The 23,930-nt window shown below is 30.4% G+C and overlaps 2 protein-coding genes across 2 annotated transcripts; one reads left to right on the forward strand and one right to left on the reverse strand.

The window, feature by feature from the left end:
• Positions 1 to 33: 33 nt before the first annotated feature.
• On the reverse strand, positions 34 to 19,195 carry LOC117127445 (indole-3-acetic acid-amido synthetase GH3.17). The gene is made up of 4 exons (XM_033277810.1): positions 14,090 to 19,195; positions 12,156 to 12,257; positions 11,227 to 12,062; positions 34 to 10,728 (listed from the first exon to the last, which is right to left on the reverse strand). Exons 1-4 carry the CDS (start codon positions 14,386 to 14,388, stop codon positions 10,148 to 10,150), a joined length of 1,818 nt encoding a protein of 605 aa, XP_033133701.1. The 5' UTR covers positions 14,389 to 19,195; the 3' UTR covers positions 34 to 10,147.
• Positions 19,196 to 20,892: 1,697 nt separating this feature from the next.
• LOC103847623 (putative F-box/LRR-repeat protein At4g15060) lies at positions 20,893 to 23,312 on the forward strand. The gene is made up of 3 exons (XM_033277816.1): positions 20,893 to 22,886; positions 22,960 to 23,062; positions 23,145 to 23,312. Exon 1 carries the CDS (start codon positions 21,343 to 21,345, stop codon positions 22,360 to 22,362), a length of 1,020 nt encoding a protein of 339 aa, XP_033133707.1. The 5' UTR covers positions 20,893 to 21,342; the 3' UTR covers positions 22,363 to 22,886; positions 22,960 to 23,062; positions 23,145 to 23,312.
• Positions 23,313 to 23,930: the final 618 nt, after the last annotated feature.

Below are 23,930 nucleotides of genomic sequence, written 5' to 3' on the forward strand. Positions count from 1 at the left end.
GATTTGTTGTATGTCTTCTCCAACTTGTCTCGGAATGTTAACTTCATTGAACATATGAAGCTCACCGGAATGTTAAATTCGTTATATAAATTTGTATTTCTATTTTTCATATGTTTTATGCCATATTTGTTTAAATGTTATAAAATCCAATAATTTATAAGTTTTGTAATATTTAAATTTAATTTCAAAAAAAAAAAAGTTAAAAACCTCGTAGGGATTCTTCCATTGGACCTTCACACAACTAATTACATTAATATGAGTTTTAAACTTCATAAAGTACATAATTAGCTATTAAATTAATTTTAAGAATCCATTAAGGACTCTAACCAATGGAGGTGGTCTTAAAGGACGATAAAATTACAACTGTTCTTTTATGATTAAACAAAACAAAATTTTTTATGATTAAAAGAAATAAAACTGTAGAAAATTTTACGGTTATAACCCTGAAAAAACTTCTCAAAAAGTCTAGGAATATACTTCTTGAGAAGTCTATGAAAACACTTTTCGAGAAGTCTATTCATATATTTAAACTTGAATTTATAAATATTTTGCTGCTGTTTCATTTTGTCCTGACTTAAGGTCATATGAACTTTCTTTTGCAGTAAACTATGTAATCCTTGTGTAGTGAACCATGTTTATATTGGAATTTTTCTATTTGTGTATTCTAATAATTTAGTTAAAACAAATGTTCCAATTTCTGGTTTGACCAACAACTAACGACATATCCACGAACAACACACCTTACGAAACAATAGTCTGACCAAATGATACCAAATAAAGAGATGAAGAAGAGATACAAAAAAGCTGTGACGTTTTCATCATAAATGAATCGCTGCGTGTTAGACATAACGGCAAGCACACATCTTTTAATGGTGCTATAGACGGAGGGGATGATTCATTAAAAAAGATTATTTGTGGGGGGGGGGAGGGAAGGGAAGGGTTTGTACGGTAAATCTTTAATTGAGGGGTTTTTATCCGAAATAAACTTAATTGAAGAGTTTTTGCATTAAAAATCCTATAATTAATTGGGTTGATTGTAACTTATTTTAGCCGTTGAATTTAAAATATCTTACACAAATAAATAAGCCAAAATTTAGGCAAACAATTAGCAGTCTAGAAGTCAAGTAGTACATCACATTGATGGCCCTCTATGTTATGATTTGTTTTTTTTTTAATTGTGTGGGGGTTATTTTTCTTTTAGGCAAGCTTTTGGGTCTCTGTCTAGTGTCTACCATATTTATACAATACTCAACTCTATATCTACGATCTATATATGTTACTCTTTAAAAAAGTTGAAGAGGGGTTTTTATCCGAAATAAACTTAATTGAAGAGTTTTTGCATTAAAAATCCTATAATTAATTGGGTTGATTGTAACTTATTTTAGCCGTTGAATTTAAAATATCTTACACAAATAAATAAGCCAAAATTTAGGCAAACAATTAGCAGTCTAGAAGTCAAGTAGTACATCACATTGATGGCCCTCTATGTTATGATTTGTTTTTTTTTTTAATTGTGTGGGGGTTATTTTTCTTTTAGGCAAGCTTTTGGGTCTCTGTCTAGTGTCTACCATATTTATACAATACTCAACTCTATATCTACGATCTATATATGTTACTCTTTAAAAAAGTTGAAGAGGAAGCTAATATCCATATATTTAATTTATGCAATATACCAACTGTGTGAATATATATTTATATGTATGCACATTCCTCTATTCTACCGTAATGACTTCAAAACTCTACTTTATTTTCAAAATATATAATCTATACAATACTAAAAGGACTTGAGGGTCATCAGCTAGCTATGCCACATAGGCAAAAAATTCATGGCCAATTAAATTGACATCTCAGCTTTAAAATCCATGTCATCCAACGAAAAGAAAAAAACCTACAATTCAATCGGCGATTATGAATCGTTTCTTCACCCTCTTTCATCAGTTCAGCCATTATAACTCCTTCAAAACATACAAACCGACGATATGAATCCACTCTCTTATTCTATATAAGCCAATGACGATCCAAGTCCATAAGTCCAAACTCACAGGTTTTGTTTCTTTAGCGTATATGTTTTCTGTATTTATACACAGGCTCAGTATGTTAATTAATCATCTCATCGAAAGAGGAGCTCAGTGTAAGTAACATTTAACATCGCATGCTTTGGATACTACAATGTAACAAGGCGTTCGTTGATGTGGTTAATCAGCTCGGTAGATGTGAACGTGTGTAAGCTTTCTTCTCTTTGTTCTTGAAAAGTTAACATCTCTTGGCTTCCTTAAAAAATAAAAAATTTGCTGGTTTGTTAACGAAATTTAACAATCATTTAGATCGTCTAGCTGATGGAACTCAAGATAGCGATGGTAAAGGATAATAAAACTCAAAGACTGTTTATCCTCGGATGGATATGTTCCCATATGTGTCTTAGGGCGAAAGATGGATCTCTATTCAGTATACTCCTCTATACTTATGTTTTGATTTTCAAAGTATTGAATTTTTTTGTGTTTTCTCCACTCATCTCCTAATGTTGTTGTCATCTCTTCTTACCACAGAGGAGATCCTGGATAACTGGTCTAGGTCAGAAGATATTCAGTCATAACGGTCTCTGGATCGCTTCTTTGTGATTCATGGTATGTGATGTTTCTCATATAGTTAGTTTCACCATTTGCATTTTTTTTTTTTTTTGGAACAACCATTTGCATTTTAAAACTGATATTTTCTGTTGCAACATCAAATATATTTGATTCATTTGGTGAGCAGATTCCAATTCTGTCATACGTGTATCTGAGAGTGAAGGAGATATGAGCAGAACTGGACATAGAAAGGTCTCTGACAAACAAAAAGGAGATATGTCTAACGGGGAGTGTAGACCATCACTAGATGGAGATTAGACCCCGAATAGTCAATTTGCAACTCAGAGTGGTGACCAAGACTGTCCTGGTAAGACGGTTTGAATTAAAAAAAATGTATGTAACAGTGAATCGATCTTGAGAATGGAAGATCGTAAGAGACGTACAAAATAATTTCTTTTGAACTTCCATAAGTCTCATTTCTTTGTCATGAATGCATAGTCTAGTGAGCTACGTTGGTCAAAGAAATGCTATGTGGTCGCATGTACAAATTTAGATGAAAACAAGATTATTTGGAAAAAGGAGGAGGCTTTGATGATCCTTACATTGATTTCAGTTGTGCGAACATTGCTTCTAAGTTCACTGCGAAAAGCACAAGGCAGTGTAGAAGAAGGTTTGGTTACAATGATGTATTTCTGGGTTTTATTTTAACGCCTAAAATGAGTTTTTATTTTATTTTGCAGATGGTGTACATATACCTTACGACTATGATCCTCTGAAGAAGATGCACTTCTGTGTGTGGTTAGATATTTTTAATCACATACGTTTATAGAGTTGGCACCCGAAGAAGATGCATGCTACACCAGTTTCTTAAGTTCGGCTTTCATTGAGGTTTGATTACCTTTTTCCTGGATGCATCATGTTTGTTGTTATATTGACATCATCTTGATAGATGTCTTAGCTTAGAAACACTGATCTGAGAAGTCTATTACAGATGGCTCGACCAATAAAGACTAAATTTGTGTAAGTAAGAAAAGCTCAGTCCACACCAGAAATTTGAAGATGCTAGAGTCTAAGGTATCTCTATAATCTAATGTCTAATATTATAATTAAATTAATTTCTTCTGATTTTCTTATTACAGTTATCATCCCTATAATTGTTCATATTGAGCTGTTGCAAATATGAATATTTTCAGTTGATTTTTTTGTTCTGATGGCTTAAACGATCATCTCCAACAATCCCGTTGTCATTCATGTCCTTTCACGTTCTCTTTTCTGTTTTGAAATTAGTCCTGCAAATTCAAGGTAATATCAGTAGTGGTATAGCTTTGCAGAATCTTTGGAAAACATGTTCTCTTATACTGTGTTGCAGTTCTTAGTCTACATTGATTCATTAGCTTCTTATAAAGTTGCTTGGTACTGTTATGAGAAAAAAAATTGATTTTAGAAATTTCAAATCTAGCAAAGTAACGGAAAGAATATGATTGGGACCCTGTTTCTTAATACTCCAAGAGAATCCCGGTGTTCAGATCGCATACCGGTTTGTGAAATATTTACAGTAGAATTTGGTACGAAGAGTCTGAACAAAGGTAAATTCAGGAAGGGTATTCTTGCGCAGCTACATGATTTGTTGAAGATTGCCTCTACAAAAGCATAGTTTTAACTACGATTATTACCGTTCTTTTTGAGAACGAAATATATGATTTGGAAAAGTACTTTTTTTTTCTTCATTGTATAGCTATATGTTTTTTTTAGCATTAGCCATCATGATACATATATAAAGATACTTTAATGTTATCAGATGAGATCAGTTTACATATGGAGTTAAAATCTTAGTGGCTGCTATTGAACTCTCCTATAGTCCTATTGACACTCAACCTTCCACTGAATCCAACTATGACAGCTGCAAAATCCAACTGATTTCTCCCAAAGAAGAAAAAGATGACGATGAGGTCTCATAACTTGATCAATAACTATTTATGCTTATAATAATGAGTAATGACTGTGTATTATTAGTGTGTAACAGGTTACGAGGTGAAGAAAGTTAAAGAAGAGTCATTTTATTATCACATAAGTCAACTTAAGACAACGAGTAACGACTCTAAATGATATAAATTCTGAATAATGAAGGGGAGAAAGAAATATAGAAAAGGAGAAAACTAAAAATAAAATTAAAAGTAAAGTTTTGTTTTGTTTTAAATAGAGAAAATATTACCCTACAATTATTCTTTTTGGAGTAAATAAGCCTAGCATTATTTTCACTTGATTGGTTGAAAATGAAGTAATTTAGCTGAAAATATTTATTCTAACTTATATACTTTAGGGATGTTATAAGAAAAAACGGTTGTCAAAAGAAAAGTTATAAGAAAAAACATTCAATATTTTTTCTATCTGCAAATTCTTTTAATTTTAACTAAAATTAATAAATAAATTTATAATATGTAATCCGCGCGTAGCGCGGAAACGGACCTAGTAGAGTTAATAGCTCTAGTTAAGGTGGTAGATTATAGTCTGAGCTACATTCACTATAGGTATAAACAAAGGTGTTTTTTTTTTTGTGAGAGAGTAGTGAGTATTAGTACTTGGGGAGTTTAGAAACAAATTCAGACCCCAAAAGCCTAACATCCATCGATAATTTGTTGATTTAACAAAGCTGTGAGTTCTCATGGAAAATATATAAGGACATGTGTCAGTAAACTCCCTTTTCACTAAGAAAGAGAAAAATCTCTACTTTAGTACAGATAAATTACTTTTCGATTAGGAATATAGGTTACTAAATATTTATTCTAATGATTTCTTTTATAGCAAAGATATCTACAGAATCAAGTCACTGCTCACCCATGAGATTGCAAATCTAAGCTTTTGCGTTTTGCATGGATTATATTTACCGAGTTGGGTCAGGTGGGTGTGGCCCCTTTGACACGGCATGGTCTTTCTCCCACCGAAAAAAATAATAATGAGAGCGAAACAAAAGCAAAAGTACTAAGCTGGGTCAGGTCTCAGGTGGGAGTTGCCCTTAAAATTTTCAAGACTTACAAATGCGTACTGTACGTGCTATCCTGTATGTGTATGCGTTCACATCATATATCAAAACTGTATATTGTAATGCATATAGTTTTTTTTTTTGCAAATTATACTCTAAATGGATATTATTTTAAGTTTCTCATCTAAATCCATTATTTTTTTAATAGATAACTAAAATATCTAATACAAGGAGAATAAATGATTTGTATGATAAAATATAGAGAAAACACAATATATAATAGTATATAAAGACTACGAATATTCTTCTAGGTTTAAGTTAATATTTCATCCGTTCCTGAAATTAAGATTTTTTAGATTTTATTCTTCTTCTACAAAAATAAATTTTTTATACTTTTGAGAAATATTAATTGTGAATATTTGAAATTATTAAATTTTATTGGTGAATAGTTATTGGAAAGTGTATTGAAAAATAAATTGTAAATTCAATTGTAAACATTTATTATATTCTTAATAAACATGAAAACTCTAGAAAATCTTACTTTCGGAAACAGAGAGGGAGTAGTAAAGATAGATATTAACTTTGGAAACAATCTAAACTTCATTTAAAACATGATCAGAAAGTATAAAATATATTATATACGTTTCCAAAATAATCACACCGAATTTTTCATCATTAAATTGATATCCGCAAATATTTGGATCAATAACTATATTTTGATTCATAATATCTATCAAGTATATATTTTTGAATATGCTGAACTAGATTCCCTAAATATTGGTGATGCCTTTTTTATAAGACATAACAATTTTTTTTTTGGACAAAACATATTTTTGGTTGTTAATTAAATATGAAGATAAATATTGATCTTTGTATAGGTTTAAGTTTAATAAAATATTAAAAACTAGAGGGGAGCTATATGAATATTTTCACAAAATAGTAGTTAGGTAAATTAAAAAATAATCCACTAAAATTATAAAAAAGTTTAACTCTTCAAAATTAACTATATGAGGATAAATTTACAATTTTTTGAATAATTTATAACATCTATGAATATTTTTAAGATACAAAAACAAAAATGTATCTATACTATTAAACACATAATCTTATAACTAAAAAATACTTGTCTATTTAAAATAAGAAAAAAATCTCGCACTTTGAAAGCGCGGGTTAAAATCTAATATATATATAGTTACATTCACATATATATTATCTATTTTACGTGCATGACATGAAACATTTATAAAAACTTCTGTTTTCATATTATAAAATCTGATTATTGCTGAATACATTTTTAGTGGTCACAATTTATTTAGTATTTATTTTTTTCTCAATTAAAAATAATTACCGTATCATATCTATCAAATAACAAATACATCAAAATCTTAGAAAATCTCTAGATCTAACAAGTGAATTACTCAGATATTATAGTAGAAACATAAATCATAATATGAAATAAGAAAATGTAAGAAATATTGGAGGTTTAATCAATCTCCAAAAGAGGTCTGATATTCTCTCCAAAAACCTCTCTAAAAAAACTTAAACTAAATAGTGGCTGTAAAATAGAGATATATATATAGGTTTAACACATTCATGGGTTTCTTGAAAGTTTCTCCGGTTTTGTCAAACCGCACTAGCGTTGATCGACGCTCACATCATATCTCGACTCTCATCTCTGCAAAACTACAAGTTGTCTTCTCTTCAAGCTCCATTTTACTCCATAATCTTCGATGTACTCCAAAACACACCTAAACTTGTAAATGATCTAAAACAGACGCAAAGTACATAATAAAGACTCTAAATATGGCCTACAATATATCCTAATAGTGGTAAATTCTGAGACCTATCAACTTCCATGTGAATGGTGGGTGCAGTCCATCTGAGTTAAACCACTTTCCAAGCATCTTCGTCTAATCCACGGATTATATGTCTCAGACAAGCCTTCCAATGACCAAATTGTCTTCATCCAACATGTAGGGGCTCAGTAGAATTACGAGTTCTCTCATGGTTTCAAAGACTTCCATAGGACCTCAACATGTATGTGGATAGGAAATCCAAGTGGCAACCTGCTATGATACCAAATGAAAAGTTTATACTAAGCAAAACCAGGAAGAACACAAGGGATTAGAAGCCATGTGTCTCTTATTATTAAGAATCAGTTAAATAATCTTACACATTTATTTAATCTGAATTACTGAACGTTACACACGGCTTGAAACAAACCAATTATTATTCTACCCTTTTGCGTGACAATACCAGTTGATCACGTTTCCAGTTCACTCACCTCTGAAACTCCAAAACCTTTTTATGTCTCCATGAGAATACTATGCCAAAAATTTAACTTTTTCCCTAAGTCTAAGCTATGATATATATGATTTCAATGTTTCTTATAGTGCAATATACCTTTTCCTAAAAAATAGCATCACCACATCTTCCAGTTTGTGATATGACTATCTTCTAGTTCGTTAATCACGTTCAAGATGAACTAATAAGAACTCCCTACATCACACGCTTAATAGTTCTTTCTGTCCACGTAGATGTGGTACACATCATCTTCATCTTCATGTGTAACACAACAGAAACATACCAGATTTCACACTTTTGAATATGCACGAGTCAAATTCCAAGGAACCATGTCAACCAACACTCTTTCTGTGTCATTTCACCAAGATGTCAAGTTCCAATTAATTTCTTGAGGTTACAGATAACCTCAGTATGGTAAAGACTTTGATAAGAAGATTTTGTCTAAAGTTATCTCATTTCAAAATCAGTTGGTTCGTCAATTGTCTTTTCTTATCAGTTGATCTCTTTGACTCGGGACTAAATGATGCTGGAATTCGTATTCTTCCGTAGAACTTCCTGGTTAATCTCATAAAAGACATCAATCTATGGCAGTATATTTCTATTCTACAAAGAAAGATAAATCTCATCTACGATTACATTTATTATTTATCCACCTCAAAATGTTACCGTGACCCTGAGCTCTGATACTAATTTTTATGTTGAGAACCTTTGGCGGATCTAAGAGGATTTATAGCTGGGGGTACTACCTTAGAAATTGAATAAGCTGGGGGCGCTATCATATAATTTGAGTTAGTTAGAAAGCATTTGCATATAATTGGTTAAAGAAAACAAAAAATGAACCGGGGGCACGTACGTCCGCCACTGTTGAGAACATCAAAATGACCCTTACAATCACAAAATCGACCCACTAAACCCCTAGCTAACAATCTCGCATCTCTCGTTCATGTTGGATCAATCATGAGAAAGACAATTTGTTGAGTTCTCAAGATTAAACCGATCAAATGTACGCCTTGGCAGGGATCTCTTCCTAGGAAGATTTGAATAGTTACGAAAAAAAGAGAATCAAGAGAGAGATATTATAAAGCTTCAGAATAAAGAAAGCAAAACTGAATAAGTTGATTGACTTCTTCTTATAACTCTATTTCTATTAGCTAGGAAATAATGTTGTTGGTGAACTTTATTTATCCAGCATTGAATTACTAAAATAAAAATAAATATATTTTAGGAAAAATAAAATAAAAATATCATTTGTCTTGCGGGTTTTTCATAACTTTTGAAATTCTTAAATGAATAACTTTGGAACAAAACTTATGTTCAACCTTTAAATTCACTTCTGTTTTCAGGACCAATCAAAGTGACACGTAGATAATTAATTAAAAAATATTAAATTTATTTAAAAATAACTAAAAAAAAGAATAACGTCAATTTTAACGACGATGATGCCGCCAGCTAAAGCGTAAATCCTAAATCTTAATTTATAAACTCTAAACCTTAAATTCTAAACCCAAACCCTAAACCCAAATCATAGACCTTAAATCCAAATTGTATACCTTAAACCCAACTGTAAACCCTAAACCCAAACCACAAACTCTAAACCCAAACCATATATCCTAAACCTAAATCCTAGACTCCAAACCTTATAGCGTCTAGGTTTAGGGTTTGGGTTTAGCGTTTACGGTTTGGGTTTTAAGTCTAAGATGTGGGCTTAGCGTTTACGGTTTAGATTTTAAGTCTAAGATTTGGGTTTAAGGTATACAACTTGGATTTAGGGTCTAGGATTTGGTTTAGGGTATATGATTTGGATTTAAGGTTTACGGTTTGGTTTTAAGGTCTAAGATTTGAGTTTAGAGTATACAATTTGGGTTTAGGGTTTAAGATTTGAGTTTAGGGTATAGAGTTTGGGTTTAAGATTTACGGTTTAAGGTTTAGAGTTGAGAATTTAAGATTTTGGGTTTACGGTTTAGCTGTCGGCGTCAGCGTTGTTAAAATTAGCATTATTCTTTTTTAATTACTTTTAAATAAATTTAATATTTTTAATTAATTATCTACGTGACACTTTGATTGGTCCTAGAAGGAGAAGTGAATTTTAAGGTTCACCGTAGTTTTTGTTCATAACTTTGAGCTATATCATTATTCAAGCTCTCTACTTTCTAGTTGCACTGGAGGATTCTCAAATCCTCTTAAAACTTGTGTAAACAAAAAGAACGATTTGTGTTCAACAAAACAAAAAAACAAAAAGAACGACAACAACCATTGCGCAGCGCAAGATTCACTTAGTAAGGAGAAGAGAGTAAAGCTATGAATCTAAACCAAGTGGCTCCCACTGAGGAACTCTCTTGGTAAAGAACCTCCCAATAACTCTGGAATCAAGAATCTGAAGAGCTCCTCCAGATTTAACACATCTTGGTGTCTTGTACTGATTCACTGAAGATCCTTGTGAGATGCTAAAGTCCATTAAGGCATCAAAAGTACCCAAACTCACCACTCTTATCTCCAAAGCCCCTATTGATCTATCTTTGTTCCTGCACCTCCTGTACACGTAATCCAGACAATCCTCCACCTCAGAGCAACAGTCCTCCATCATCTTCTTGTCTAGCTTTGGTGGGTCATTGTCGTAACGTGGCTTCAGCTCCCAGAAGAGCACGTAATGCCCTGGGATTGATGACGTGTCCGCATAGCTCGTGTACTCGGTGAGCAAGAGACCTTGGAGATGGTTGAGTTTGGCTTGTGTCACTGCCTTCATGAGATCTTCTTCGCTGGTTTTGTCTGTGTCGATGCTTAACACAACGTTTCTTCGCTCCACGAAACTGAATTGGGGTGCCTTGTTGTGGAAACCTGTCACCTTTAGGATATCTCCAACTCTGTATCTGTATAAACCTGTTTAGGAAAGATCCCAAGACTACTTGTGTCACACGTTACTCTCATTACGTGAAATAATTAGGGCTGGACATTTAGACACCCAAATAAACTGAACGTGAAAAATTAAAACATTTTCAAAATTAGTTGTAGTTTCAAAAAATATAAAAAATATTCTTAGTACAACGTTTAGGTGAATCCTTGCTAAACGCCTAAACCTTCTCTTATATCAAACTGTAATTAATATTTTTCCAAACACATTAAGGTGTGTTGAAAATAAAACATTGCTCCATATTATAGATTTATATATTTATTTAAAATATATACAAAATACATTTAATTTTACCAACCAGATGTAATATTAATCAAAATAACATTAATGTGTTTATTTATGTTTCTACTATGTTTTTAAAAATGAATTTAATACGAACTGAGCCAAATGCAAATTGTTGGTTTGGTGTACGTTTTTCAAACCCTAACTAAACCGGAACGAACCAAAAATGTCAAGAGATAACTGACCTGCGAATGTTGTGATGATGAGTTCATAGTACCGTCCAATTTCCACACTGACAAGATCGACAATACGGTCTTTGTCCGTAAGGGAAACATCATCCGTAGAACGCGATTCAAGGTGAGTCTCTTCATGAGACTTATCATCAACAGGCAAGAACTCAAAGTAAGCCATGTTAGGAAGAAGTGTGTAAGAAACATCGGATGGCTTACACAGAGGATTGATGTTGAGACCAAAGAAACACTCAGAGGAAGCATACATAACCGAAACCAAAGGCAAACCTCCGCTATAAAACTCGAGTTTCGGAATATACTGAGCCATCGATCCGGTCACAATCACCTCAATATACTTCGTCTTAGGCCAAATCCTTTTCAAGATTCCTTCCCGCGACTTCGCATTGAACAAAGCCTCGATCTCATCAGCCAGTTCTTGGTTAGGACCGTTAAGGATTGACAAAACCGAGTCTCTACAGCCCGAGTCAGTGATCCAGCTAGCGACAGTACCGGTTCTAATGTCAGCACACAGTTCGGTGAAATGATTCTCCAAGAACTTGACCGCTCGAAGAAAGGCGGAAGCGAAGATAGCACCGAGTCTTAGGACATCAGATCGCTGGAATAAACCGCAAAGAAGCTGACAGTACATGCTTTGCTGGCTGTCTTCACAAAGAATGGCATCGTTAGGGCTAGTGATGACATTGTACTTGTTGAAAGGCCTGTTCTTGAATTGTTCACTTTTGTAGTAACTGGTTAACACAGGACGTGCCTGTAGACCAGAAGGAGTCTTGATCTCTGGTTTTATGAACAAAAGGTACATTCCTTTTCCTTCATCAAGCCCATTCACAAACCTACAAATGAACCCACATTTAATCCATTAGAACTACAATGTTTATGATTTTTGTAAGGAGATTTGGTTTAAATTGAGAAAGTAGTAATATTACTTATTCATGACGGGCACAAGCATATTGTAGAAAAATGTCTTTCTATCCAACTCTTCAGCTGTAGAAGGCATCAATTTTGGTTTTCCACCCGAAGTTCCCGAGCTGCATCATATATTTTATCCAATAACCAAGAACTTTAGAGATTTCCCTAATTTTATATAAAACAGAAATTTTATAAACTAATACTCAATAAATTAATAAACAGCATAAATTAATAAATTTATCCGGTTTCAAATCAGACCGATATAAATATGACATAATTCGATAAACAATAAGATAATGATATTTAAGTAGAAAACTCTTAACTAAATATATGGTCCCATTAAAATCATAAACTAATAATTACCACATATATAAATTTTATTATAACATAAACAAAGGATTTTATTTTTAATTTGTATTCAAAATAAATTTCATCTCTAATTTTTATTCAATATTTTGGTGTTATTTTATCTAATTACATATTAACGAATTTAGAGGGTATCATACATTTTTAACATACATAAAATGCATCAAATATTCTAATTAAATTATAAATAAATTAAACTATATAAAGTTTAAATAATATTTATATATATATATATATATTGTGAAATAAAATTATTTTTGTATATAAAATAATAAAATATCATAGTCCCAAAATTATTAATTTATACAGTTTTTACTGTACATGCTAAATAGTTATCTAAACTCTTTAATGTGATATTTTTTAGTGTACCATCCATGGAAATTTATCTTAATAGAATAATATGTTAAGACATTAATATTTTTTGCCAGCATGAAATATATCAAGAGTATATTTGTAAGAAAATGATTGATTAATTAATTAAAAAATAAACCAAACAAGAATATTGCATATCTTTTTCATATACTTTTAATTTAATTTTAGATATATTTATTTATTTTGTACATAATATTATAAAAATTATTTGACTCTGTATTCTTATAAATAAAAAAATCTGTTCGTAAAGAAACTAAAATAAAATTATAGACTAAAATTCTTTATTTTTATTTTAAATAAATAAATATTTATATGAGAAATTGCCATAAATAAATAAATATTTTAAATAAATAATATTTTTTGAAAAGAAATAAAGAAATTTTTTTTTATTTAAACATAAAAAATATTTTTATTTTTTATTTATTAAAATAATGATTTATTATAATATATATAACAAAGGTATAAGAGTCTTTTGTCACTTAATGAAGAAGACATTTTTTAAAATGTTCCTTTATTGGTGGTAAAGATGAAAAGTGATATTATGAAAGTTGTAAACATAAAATTTTCCCTATTTATATTGTTCGTATATCTATATATATATATATATATATATATATATATATCTAATATTAAGCCAAATGATAGTATTCACCATACAAAAATTTATAAAACGGGTTAAGTTGTTAAATTAAGTACTATTTTATATACAATTTTCATGAATACCATAAATAAAAATAAAATTAATTTATAATAATATCTTTTATGCAAAATAAAAATAAAAATAATCTCACATTTTAGAAGCGCGGATCCCTAACTATTATCTAGTTATATAGGAATGTAATGTAAAACCACATAAAAATATCTAACCGTTCTTTGTGTTACATTGTTAATTAAGATCATGTAGAAATATATATGGATAGACTTTTAGTTTATTTTCATTTTGGTATTTATTGCTAGCATGATTTTTAAATATTGAAAAGCTTAAATCCGTAATAAAAAAGTACTCAAACAAAAAAACTGACTTGTTAAAATTATTGTGTAAACATATATATGGTGGTAAGATGAAAAAAAAGATTTGTAAATAATAAGTTTTTGTTCTAAGGTTTCAAGGATAACATAATATGGTGGTGACATATAAGGATAACATCATGTGTGTAATTAATATCTTCTTTGTATTTATATAGATAACATATTCAGAAAGTCATTTAATTACCTTGTGAGAAGCTCAGTGATGGGTTGAGCAGAGAGGATATCGGATGAGTCTCCATCAGAGATTCGTTGGATGAAGGGCTTTATGTCTTCATAATTTACCACAGGGGCTTTGTTCTTGAAATTTTCTTGAATATTGCAAGATTCTCCATCAAGAAACGACCTGAGATATTCGGTTTCTGAATTTTGAGAGAGTATTTGGTGGAGAACTTGTTGTTGAATGGCATCAGCATTTGTGGTTAGATCCTCAAGAAGCTGGAGACCAGCCTCTGTATCGTTTGGATCATAACTTGGTATCATCATTTTGTTGTTGCAACTATAAGTTTAGAAAAAAGACTTTTTTTTTTAGTTGAGAGATACTCTTCAAAGGTGGTGGTGTCCGAGCAGAGAGAGGCAAGATATGGCTTATATAGTAAAGTAGTGGAAAGATTTTGGGAAATGATGAATATAAGAATATTTAAAAATTTTCGATTTTAGCTGTTATAACAAGTAAATTCGAATTTGTTATCCAAGAAAACATGGAAGTAAGAAACAAATCTTTTAAAATAAGGAAACATATACATTATTTGTTGAAAAAAACAAGGAAATTATCTTTTACAATTACGAAAATATGGAAGTAAGAAAAAAAATCTTTTAAATTAAGGAAACATATACATTATTTGTTGAAGTAAAAAATAAGGAATTTTTTTCCAATTTTTAGCATTATATTTTTCAGTTTCTGATCAGTTTTAAATACACGTAAATATATTTGTTTATTCAGTTTTTCTTGAAACTTATATCTGAAACAAATATATATATATATATATATATATGTATATTCAAAAAATTATAGTATATTGACATATTAGTGTACTAATCAGATTTTAAATGAAAATATAATATAATATGCTCAATGACGCTTGAAAACATATATTACAAGATCAGAAAAAGAAGATGTGAATTTCGAAATAATCTATACTATTAGTCAAAACTCTCAGATCAGAAGTCTTTTTGCAATTAGGGTTACTGATTTGGGGATTTTTGAGTCGAGGATTTCTGGGAGTTATGTCGCATGAGGGGATTTTAAAATCGGATTCAAAAAATCACGTCGTTTTTGCACCCTTCGTGTTATTTTTAAACATCTACGTGCTTAAATGAAACGTCACATTCAATTTAATGGGTCTCTGTTCAGAATAGACGGCACCATTGATGGAGGATTACATACAATAACGTTTCAATAGTTGAGGGTTCAAAACAAAAAGTTTTAGTTGAAAGTTTTCCATCCAATCTAAAAATAGTTAGGGGTTTAAATCGCTAAAATCCAAGGGATTTTAAGCATCTCGTGTTGTTTCTGTAACTAAATGAAACGCGGCATTTCATTTTAACGGATCTCCGTTCATATAAGACGATTTTGTTGATCGAAGGTTAACGACATTAACGGGTTAATAGTTGGAGGTTTAAAAACATGAAGTTTAGTTGGAGTTTTCAATCTGATTTAAAAATAGTTGGGGGTTTAAATCACTAAAACCCTATTTATATTATATTTGGTTTAGTAATATTTAATCAACTATATTTTATTTTATATATATATATATATCACATAAGAAAAAATGAATCATCTATCTTTTAAAATACATTTCTTTAGATAGTCAAAATCACTCATTGTGATAATTTCTGAAAAGAGTTGCCAAAATATTTAAAAATATTATAATATTATGCCAATTGTTGTTTTGCTCTCACGTTAAAATTAATGCCTTTGAAGTCTTTATTTACTTTAATAAATAATTAAATTAGATTTGTTAATATATATAATTACCCATAATTTTTTAAAAAATTATTAATTTCATAATCATCATTATCTAAAAGAATTCTATACAATGTTATTCAAAAATATTTACATCATAATCTTTTTAAAATAAATATAAATCTATGTATATAGTTTTATGTATATATGACTGTTTTCAAAAACTTTACGTAGTAAAAGATATTTTATTAAAATAGAAAAAAGTTTATCATATATAAAAAAATTAATATTAAATTTATTATTAAATATTTCAAAAGAATAAGAATAATTTATTTTAATAGCTTTGAATTGATAATATAATTTCTACAATTTTTTGTGTGCTTATTAAGTCCACAAAACACTTACTATATTAATAATAAGATGATTACAAAACTTAGTGTACAATATATGGAATTTAAATTTCCTAACATTTACGTAAATTGTAACTGCCACTCAGTGTCGTGCCAAACAATTAGGTGGCTTAAAGCATTTTAAAAAAATGTGGCCTTCATAAAATTTTTTTGTCTCTTTTAAAACATCGTCTCAAAGACAAAATTATGTGTGTCCATCGAGAGGGTCAAAGTTTTTTAAAAGTCACGGCTGGAAAAAGTTTTTTTTGTTTGTTAAATAAATTAAATTTTCTTTTAATGTCATTTTGATAGCTATAACATTAGAAAGTGGAAACTCGTAAAAAGAAACGAGGATCATGCAGAATTCCTTTAGTTGTTTTTTTTAAATTATTCTTAATATATTATCTTTTGCTTATTATTAATTTTTACCAAAACTCCTTACTTATGTATATATATATTTCAGTTCAATATATTCTGTTCAGGTAAAAATAAAAAAAATATTATTTTATTTTGATATAAAGTAAAATATGCGGATCGTTTTGCGAAAAAATTATAAAAAGATAAGGGATGAATCAACACAATAATAGCACAAGGTTCTCTCGAGGGAATGACACATCAGATGTTTAGAAGCCTGTGAGACTGCCGTGTCAATTAATGAAAAAAAGTAGAAAACCAATCAAAACATTTCATTTATACACATAAGTTTTAGTAAACTACACATAAGCATAAACATTTGTTCAATAAGCGATTTTGTTAATATCAAACCAATCTCGGACAAACCCATAGCTCCATCGTAGCCAAGTAGATTCTTCCTGCAATATTTTGGGTTTAGCCGTAGATCTCGATTTCTCATCAATGTCACACAGACCGGAAATAAAAAAAAATACATGAAATATATATATACAATAAAGAAATAATTATATTTAGGGTTTATAACTATTACTTGCAGCATAAGTAACCGGATAAAGGGCACTTCACCTCACGACAAGGCTCACGGTTGATGATGGTGGCTCCGTCGGAAAGGGTGTGGCTGATGACATGGCTGTGAGCTTCTGTTGTGCTTAACTCACGGTGGTGAAGAGCAATGACAGATCGCATCTCTTTGGAGATCCACCTTCCTCTTGGCACACGACTGAACAACATGACGACAAGAGTGGCGATAGAATCATGGACTCCGCAGTGACAGCGCAGCTTTCCGGTGGACTGTGATAACTCTGACGTCGAGCGATTGTGGTGAGAAGTGCAGTTGATGATTGAGACAAGAGATGGTGACGATCGCAACACTCCTCTCCATATCGGTACAGTTACAACGTCAAATAAAAGGAGAGGGGATGGGAAAGGTGACGCATGTTTTAGAGAAAGAGGTACTTACGTCAATATAAATACTTACACGGCTTAAGAAAGATTAAATAATTGGTTTGGGTTCTAAAATTATTAATTGAACCAAACAAACAGGATTTAGAAAAAAAAAAACACCGGGTCAGGTCGTTACAATTTTGACTTGTACCAATCAGAAGTCTGATCGCCAATGTCCACATGAGACAAATTAAAGACTACCTAAAGATGTTAATAACTTTAAATTTAAACATGTTGGTACTAAATAAATCTTCAAATGTTAATAATTTTAAATTTAAACAAATAACAATTATCAAATTGAAAATATTTTGATAAAAAATATGGAAACAATTCCCGCAGCGTAGCACGGGTGTTTACCTAGTATGGAGTAATAAGATATTCCTTACTCAACTTTGGAGTGAGAGATTTGAAGCATCAATGAAACGCCTGCACTTTGTACATAACTAGCTAGAGATACAAAGTGATTTAATTGGGTTAACCTTGTATACTGATGTGCGAATTTCCAAGGACTAATTTTGACAGGTCTCTTTGGAATCCTTTAACCCCTCTCTTCTGAGTCAGTTGCATCTGGATCTACAGTCTACGGAACAATTCCAGGGTCCAAATGAGGAATAATTACTTCATCCTGCAACGAAAGTAAAGAGTATCAAGTTGAAGCTACATGATATTGATGTATTTAGAGTTCGTGGAAAAGCAAACGGTACCTGATAATCAACAAACACTCTCGGAGGAGTGCACCAATAGCCCCCTTGTATGGTAGACAGAGGGAGCTTCCACCACTAAAGCCGGTCGTGGCAGATCCAGAGGGAGATTACATGTCAGTCATTTCTCATCATTCGAAGCTCCAGCTGGCGCCTCACTCATTGCTCTTTAGGTTGTAATGGCCTTAATTATGGGTATCACACAGAAAAAAAAAATAATTGACAAGGCTTAGAACATGTATCAGCCAACTTACAAACAAAATTGAGGACATAAATTATATACAATAACACATCGCTTTTTACAAGTGATGAGACTAGTAGCAGAAGAAGCACAAACAAGCTAAAGAAACAAAACACACCAAATGAGGAATGAGATAAGTACGGTACCTAACCTAAACCCGACTAGCAAGGTACAGAAGGAGAAACGAAATGGTCGCACTTTATTACAGCTCGCACTAAGATTCCTTGTTAAGGACTCACGGGCTCGGTAGAAATTGGTAGGGCTTGCCAAAGCCTGGCTCCTCCTAACCGCAGAAGCCAAAGAAAACAAACCAAGGGATAGCAAAAAACTAAAGCCACCGAACACGTACCTGAACTTATATGATATCTTCTTGAATTTGTAAAAAAAATTTTTCTGAATTTAGCAATGTCTTCATAAATGTGTAAATCAATTTCTTGAATGTAACTTGTTTGTATATTTTGGAAGTTCTTCAAAAATGTGTATGACATTTTCGTGAATTTAATTTATATGAATATTAAAAAATATTATTTAATGTATAATATATTTTGAAAATTTACAAAGATGCTTTTATATATGTATAATATCTTTATAAAATTTAGATATCAAAATCATGAAGGTCTTAAAAAAAACTTTAGGAAGACGTTATACATATTTAAAAATTGTTAATAATTCAAATTCAGTAATGTATTCATAAATATATATATATATATATATATATATATATATATATATATATATATATATTTATAGGGGTTATTGGTTGTTGTATTTTAATAGATTTGAAAATCTGAACTAAATCTAGTGAATTGGTTCTGTGATTTTCAAATCTGTATTAAAATCATGTGTTATTGGTTTAATGATTCATAAATTCTATATCAAATCAAGTGTTATTCAATCGTACGGATTTACTAATAAACGACGAAGAAGTTGTCTTATTCCCAAACTGGGAAACTGGAATCAACTGATTTGAAAGTGAGATAACTTTTTCTTCCCAACTCCTATGAGGTTTTTTCAACTTCCTGGTCATTTTCCACCACTTTATGTATCCATATCAAGCTTCTTACAAAGTGTTTCATCCTGGTTCGATTGGAACGGCGAAGAAGTTGTCTTATTCCCAAACAGGAAAACTGGAATAACCTGATTTGAAAATGGGATAACTTCTTCTTCCCAACTCCTATGAGATTGTTTCCACTTCCTGATAATTCACCACCACTTCCAACTCCTATGAAAGTGGGATAACTTCTTCAAGCTTCTTACAAAGTGATTCATCATGGTTCGATTGGAACGACGAAGAAGTTGTCTTATTCCTAAACTGGAAAACTGAAATCAACTGATTTGAAAGTGGAATTTGAATGGATTTGTTTGGATTTTTTAGTTAAAAATACAAAGACTCAAATCCTAGGAAAAACCTCTCGGATTTGCATAATTTACTTGGATTTATAAATACTATATGAGTTTCTAAATCAATCAAAATATATAAACCAATAACACCTCAGAAAGTTTTCATGAATTCACATTTAAGAATTTATGAAAAATTTCCAAAATTTTATGAAGATATTATACATATTATTTATCAATATCCTTCTAAACTTTACAAAAGAAATATAAATTTTACTTGTTGAATACAGATCTTAAAATATAATTTAAATGATAATATGTGAATAATAAACTACAGAACTAAAGATCTATTTTTCATAATAATCTAGTGTCATTAATTTAAAAGAAACCTAATTTATTAATTTAGACTTTTATATTTTCATCCCTCAAAATAATTAAGTTAAAATATCCCAAGGAAATTTTCCTTAATTTTAATAAGAATCTATACTATTATTTATGAAGTGATTTAACTTATTTGTCATGATTTCCATGATTTTAGGTAATTTTGCTTATTTGTCATGTTTTAATTATGTTTAAGCTGAGTCATTAATTTATTAATAGTTTTTAGTTGAGTCCATAATTTATTAATTTAAATAATATAACTATAAAATATGTAATTAGATATATAATTATTTGATTTGGCTTATTTGTCATGTTTTCCATGATTTTAGTCAACTTTGTTTATTTGTCATGTTTTTATTTATGTTTTAGCTTAGTCACTGATTTATTAATAATTTTTAGCTGAATCACTAATTTATTAATTAAAACAATATCCGTAATGAATTTTATATATAATTAAAAATTAATTTTGATTTAATAATATTTAAATCTATATGTTATATTAATTGTTTTTTATTTGTCATATTTTATTAGGTTTTAAACTTTTATATAGGTCATTGACTTATTATTATTTTTTAACTGAGTATTTATTATTTTTCACAAAATCCGTAATGAATTTTATATATAATAAAACACGCATTTTATTTATTTAATATTAAGTATATATGTTATATTAAATAATTAGGTATAAACTAATATAATAAAATTGTGAAAATATATTTAAAAATGAAGAGAATTATTATATATATTGTGTTGCTATCTGAAAACAATATTTTTATTATAAAATTAAAAAACTAAGATATTAAACAGTTTATAATTAAATATTAGTTTATAATGCTGATTTTTGGATTAATAAGATATAAAATAATGAGTATTCCTAAGATAGTAAGATTATTATACCCGCATGTGCGGGCAAAACACCTAGTATATAATAATTGAAGGCCTAAATACATTTTCTGACCTAAATATATTACATCCGGCCCTGGTGAAGACGATTTTAAGATTTTTCTTCCGTTCCTCTATCTATTATATTAGTCTGCGTCTGCTCTTGCTTGTTGCCTATTCACCGGACAAAACCTAACTCTCGTATTCTCTGAACGATAAGAGAACCTTGGAGATCTTTGTGAAGATATGGACGACAAGATCAGTCAATTACCTGATGACTTGCTCTTGAAGGTACTAACGTTTCTTCCAACGAAAGTTGCCGTAAGCACAAGTATTTTATCTAAGCGATGGGAGTTTCTTTGGATGTGGTTGCCTAAACTTGAGTACGATGATAGCGAATACTCGCCGGGAGAACGCTACAAATTATACTCCTTTATTGATTTGAGTCTGCCATTACATAAAGCTCCAGTCATAGAAAGATTACGTCTCAACTTTGACGTATACGGCAGATCATACCGAGCCTACAGTATCGAGAAGTTGGTTTTAATTGCAGTGACTAGATGCGTCCGTGAGTTAAGTGTCACACTTGTATCTATGCCTTATAAATTTGCTAGATTACCGAGTAATTTGTTTACCTGTAAATCGCTGGTGATCTTGGAACTTACAGGCCCTATTTTCGTGAATGTTCCTCGTATGGTTTATCTCCCCTCCCTGAAATTTTTGATCCTTGGATGTATGGTCTACTCAAATGAAAAATCTCTTCACCAACTTCTTTCTCATTGCCCTGTTCTTGAGGATCTAGTTCTGGAACGTAATGATGAAGACAATAATAGTCCATTTACATTGAGTGTAATTGTCCCGTCCCTGCAGAGACTAACCCTAAAGATATCTAGAGGATATCATTTTGAAGGGCTTGTGATAAACACTCCTTCTTTGATGTATTTCAAAATTCTGGATTATTTAGAAGAATATGCACGTGATGATAATAGTAATTACTCGTACTATTTTGAAGATACGCCTAAGTTGGAGGAGGCAGATATTGAATCGACATACCCTGATATCAACAAGTTTGTTAGATCGATCAGATCTGTTAAGAGGCTTTCATTATGCATTAGAGTCAATGCTGATGAGGAGGTAACAAGTTCCCATCTATCTATCTATCTACCTCATTTTAGAACACCAAACCAGGTTTTATTGACACTACAAGAAAACATGACAAGTTTTGACCAATTTTTTTACCACTTAAATGATCAAAACAATTTTTGACCACATTCGGACCATTTTTTGACGATTAAAAAATGTGGACAAAAAGTGGATAGAAATTACTGACGATTTTTTTTTATTAGAAAATGGTCAAAAAATTGTGACCAAATATTGGCGACTACAATATGGTCAGAAAAGTGGTCACAATTTGATCAAAACGCAAGTCCACTTATATTTATAAAATCTAAAAAAGATCAAACAATAATAGAAACGATGTCGTTAGTGGTTTGTTTAATAAAGTCAGATTGTCTTTAACCTAATCCTTACTTTTTCTAAATTTATCTTTTTATCTCAACGCCGCCGATTCTCAAAGAATGCCTACTCGAGAGGAATTTCTGCGTTTTCTTCAACAAAAGCCGATTGGTGATGAAACACCAAGTTATGTTGATTCCTTTCAAGTATTTGAGACTTACTTCTCTCAACCAAAGCACTTCTCACAACTAAACCCGGCCAATATCAACGTCACACAGATACCATCAAATTCGACACACCACTAGACTTTTCCGTTTGCAAATTTGCTAATCCCGGTATGCTCAACTCACCACTAGTATTTGATTCTATTAGTTGTTCTGAGCTGCTGAAAGTCTCTCTTTGTTACAGCTTTACAGAGACACTACGCGATCTTGCAAGCCATTGCATTGGATGAAGACGAGCTTCGTGAGACTAGAGATGAGACTCTTCCTGACGAAGAAGGAATGAACAGGTTACAACTTTTTTGAAAAAAACTTTGTTTTACAAAATAAAAATGTTGGGATCTTATCTAGTGAACCTTTTTTATATTGCAGACCTGGAGTTGTATAAGCAATAGAAGAATTTAAGAAGTCTAGCTACAGCGATGACTCTGAAGAAGAAAGTGATTCAGAGGAAAAGAAGAAATCAAGAAAGCGTGAAAACATGAAGTTATAATCATCTACCTCCCGATGTGAAAACGTAATGGTTCATTATTATGCTTCCATCTTATATATTAAAACAGAAGTCACAATCTTGATTCATGTGTGATTTTTTTTTAAAATGGACCTAATGGATCTATTCATAGAAATTCATACTATATTTTAATTCAGACTAATAATAAATATAATTTTAAAAATATTTTAATCATAGTATCTTTTGATATCTTTTCATTTTAAATATAAATATATTTATTTTAAAATTCTAACAAATCTGTTTTACAAGATTTTTACAAGATCTTCATTTTTGAAGTATTTAAATATTTTCACTAATTTCAAAATTAGTTTAAAATATTATTATACATTAATATATTCAGTTATATAAAATGAAAAATAAAAAATCTATAATATTTTAGTTATTATATAATCATAATCAATCATATTAAATTAAAATTATTATATTGATCTAAATATAATAAAATTATATTAAATTTATATATTTATATATTTTATTTTCGTAATTATAAAATATTTATGTTCAAAAATAAAATCAAATATGTTAGTAACATGGGTTAACATTATCAAACTATATAATACATGTATAAAAATTAACATGTATTTCTTTAAAGTTAATAATATAAAATCTTTGTAACTACTTTACTCATAATAGATTTTCATTTTAAA

This window comes from Brassica rapa, chromosome A08 (genome assembly GCF_000309985.2).
Source record: "Brassica rapa cultivar Chiifu-401-42 chromosome A08, CAAS_Brap_v3.01, whole genome shotgun sequence".
Taxonomy (NCBI): domain Eukaryota; kingdom Viridiplantae; phylum Streptophyta; class Magnoliopsida; order Brassicales; family Brassicaceae; genus Brassica; species Brassica rapa.

Coding starts and splice junctions, on each gene's coding strand:
- LOC117127445 (XM_033277810.1), bottom strand. CDS start 14,388: ATGATGATACCAAGTTATGATCCAAACGATACAGAGGCTGGTCTCCAG. Junction 12,258..14,089: donor ATCACTGAGCTTCTCACAAG/GTAATTAAATGA, acceptor TATATGATGCAG/CTCGGGAACTTCGGGTGGAA. Junction 12,063..12,155: donor CTTGTGCCCGTCATGAATAA/GTAATATTACTA, acceptor GTTCATTTGTAG/GTTTGTGAATGGGCTTGATG.
- LOC103847623 (XM_033277816.1), top strand. CDS start 21,343: ATGGACGACAAGATCAGTCAATTACCTGATGACTTGCTCTTGAAGGTA.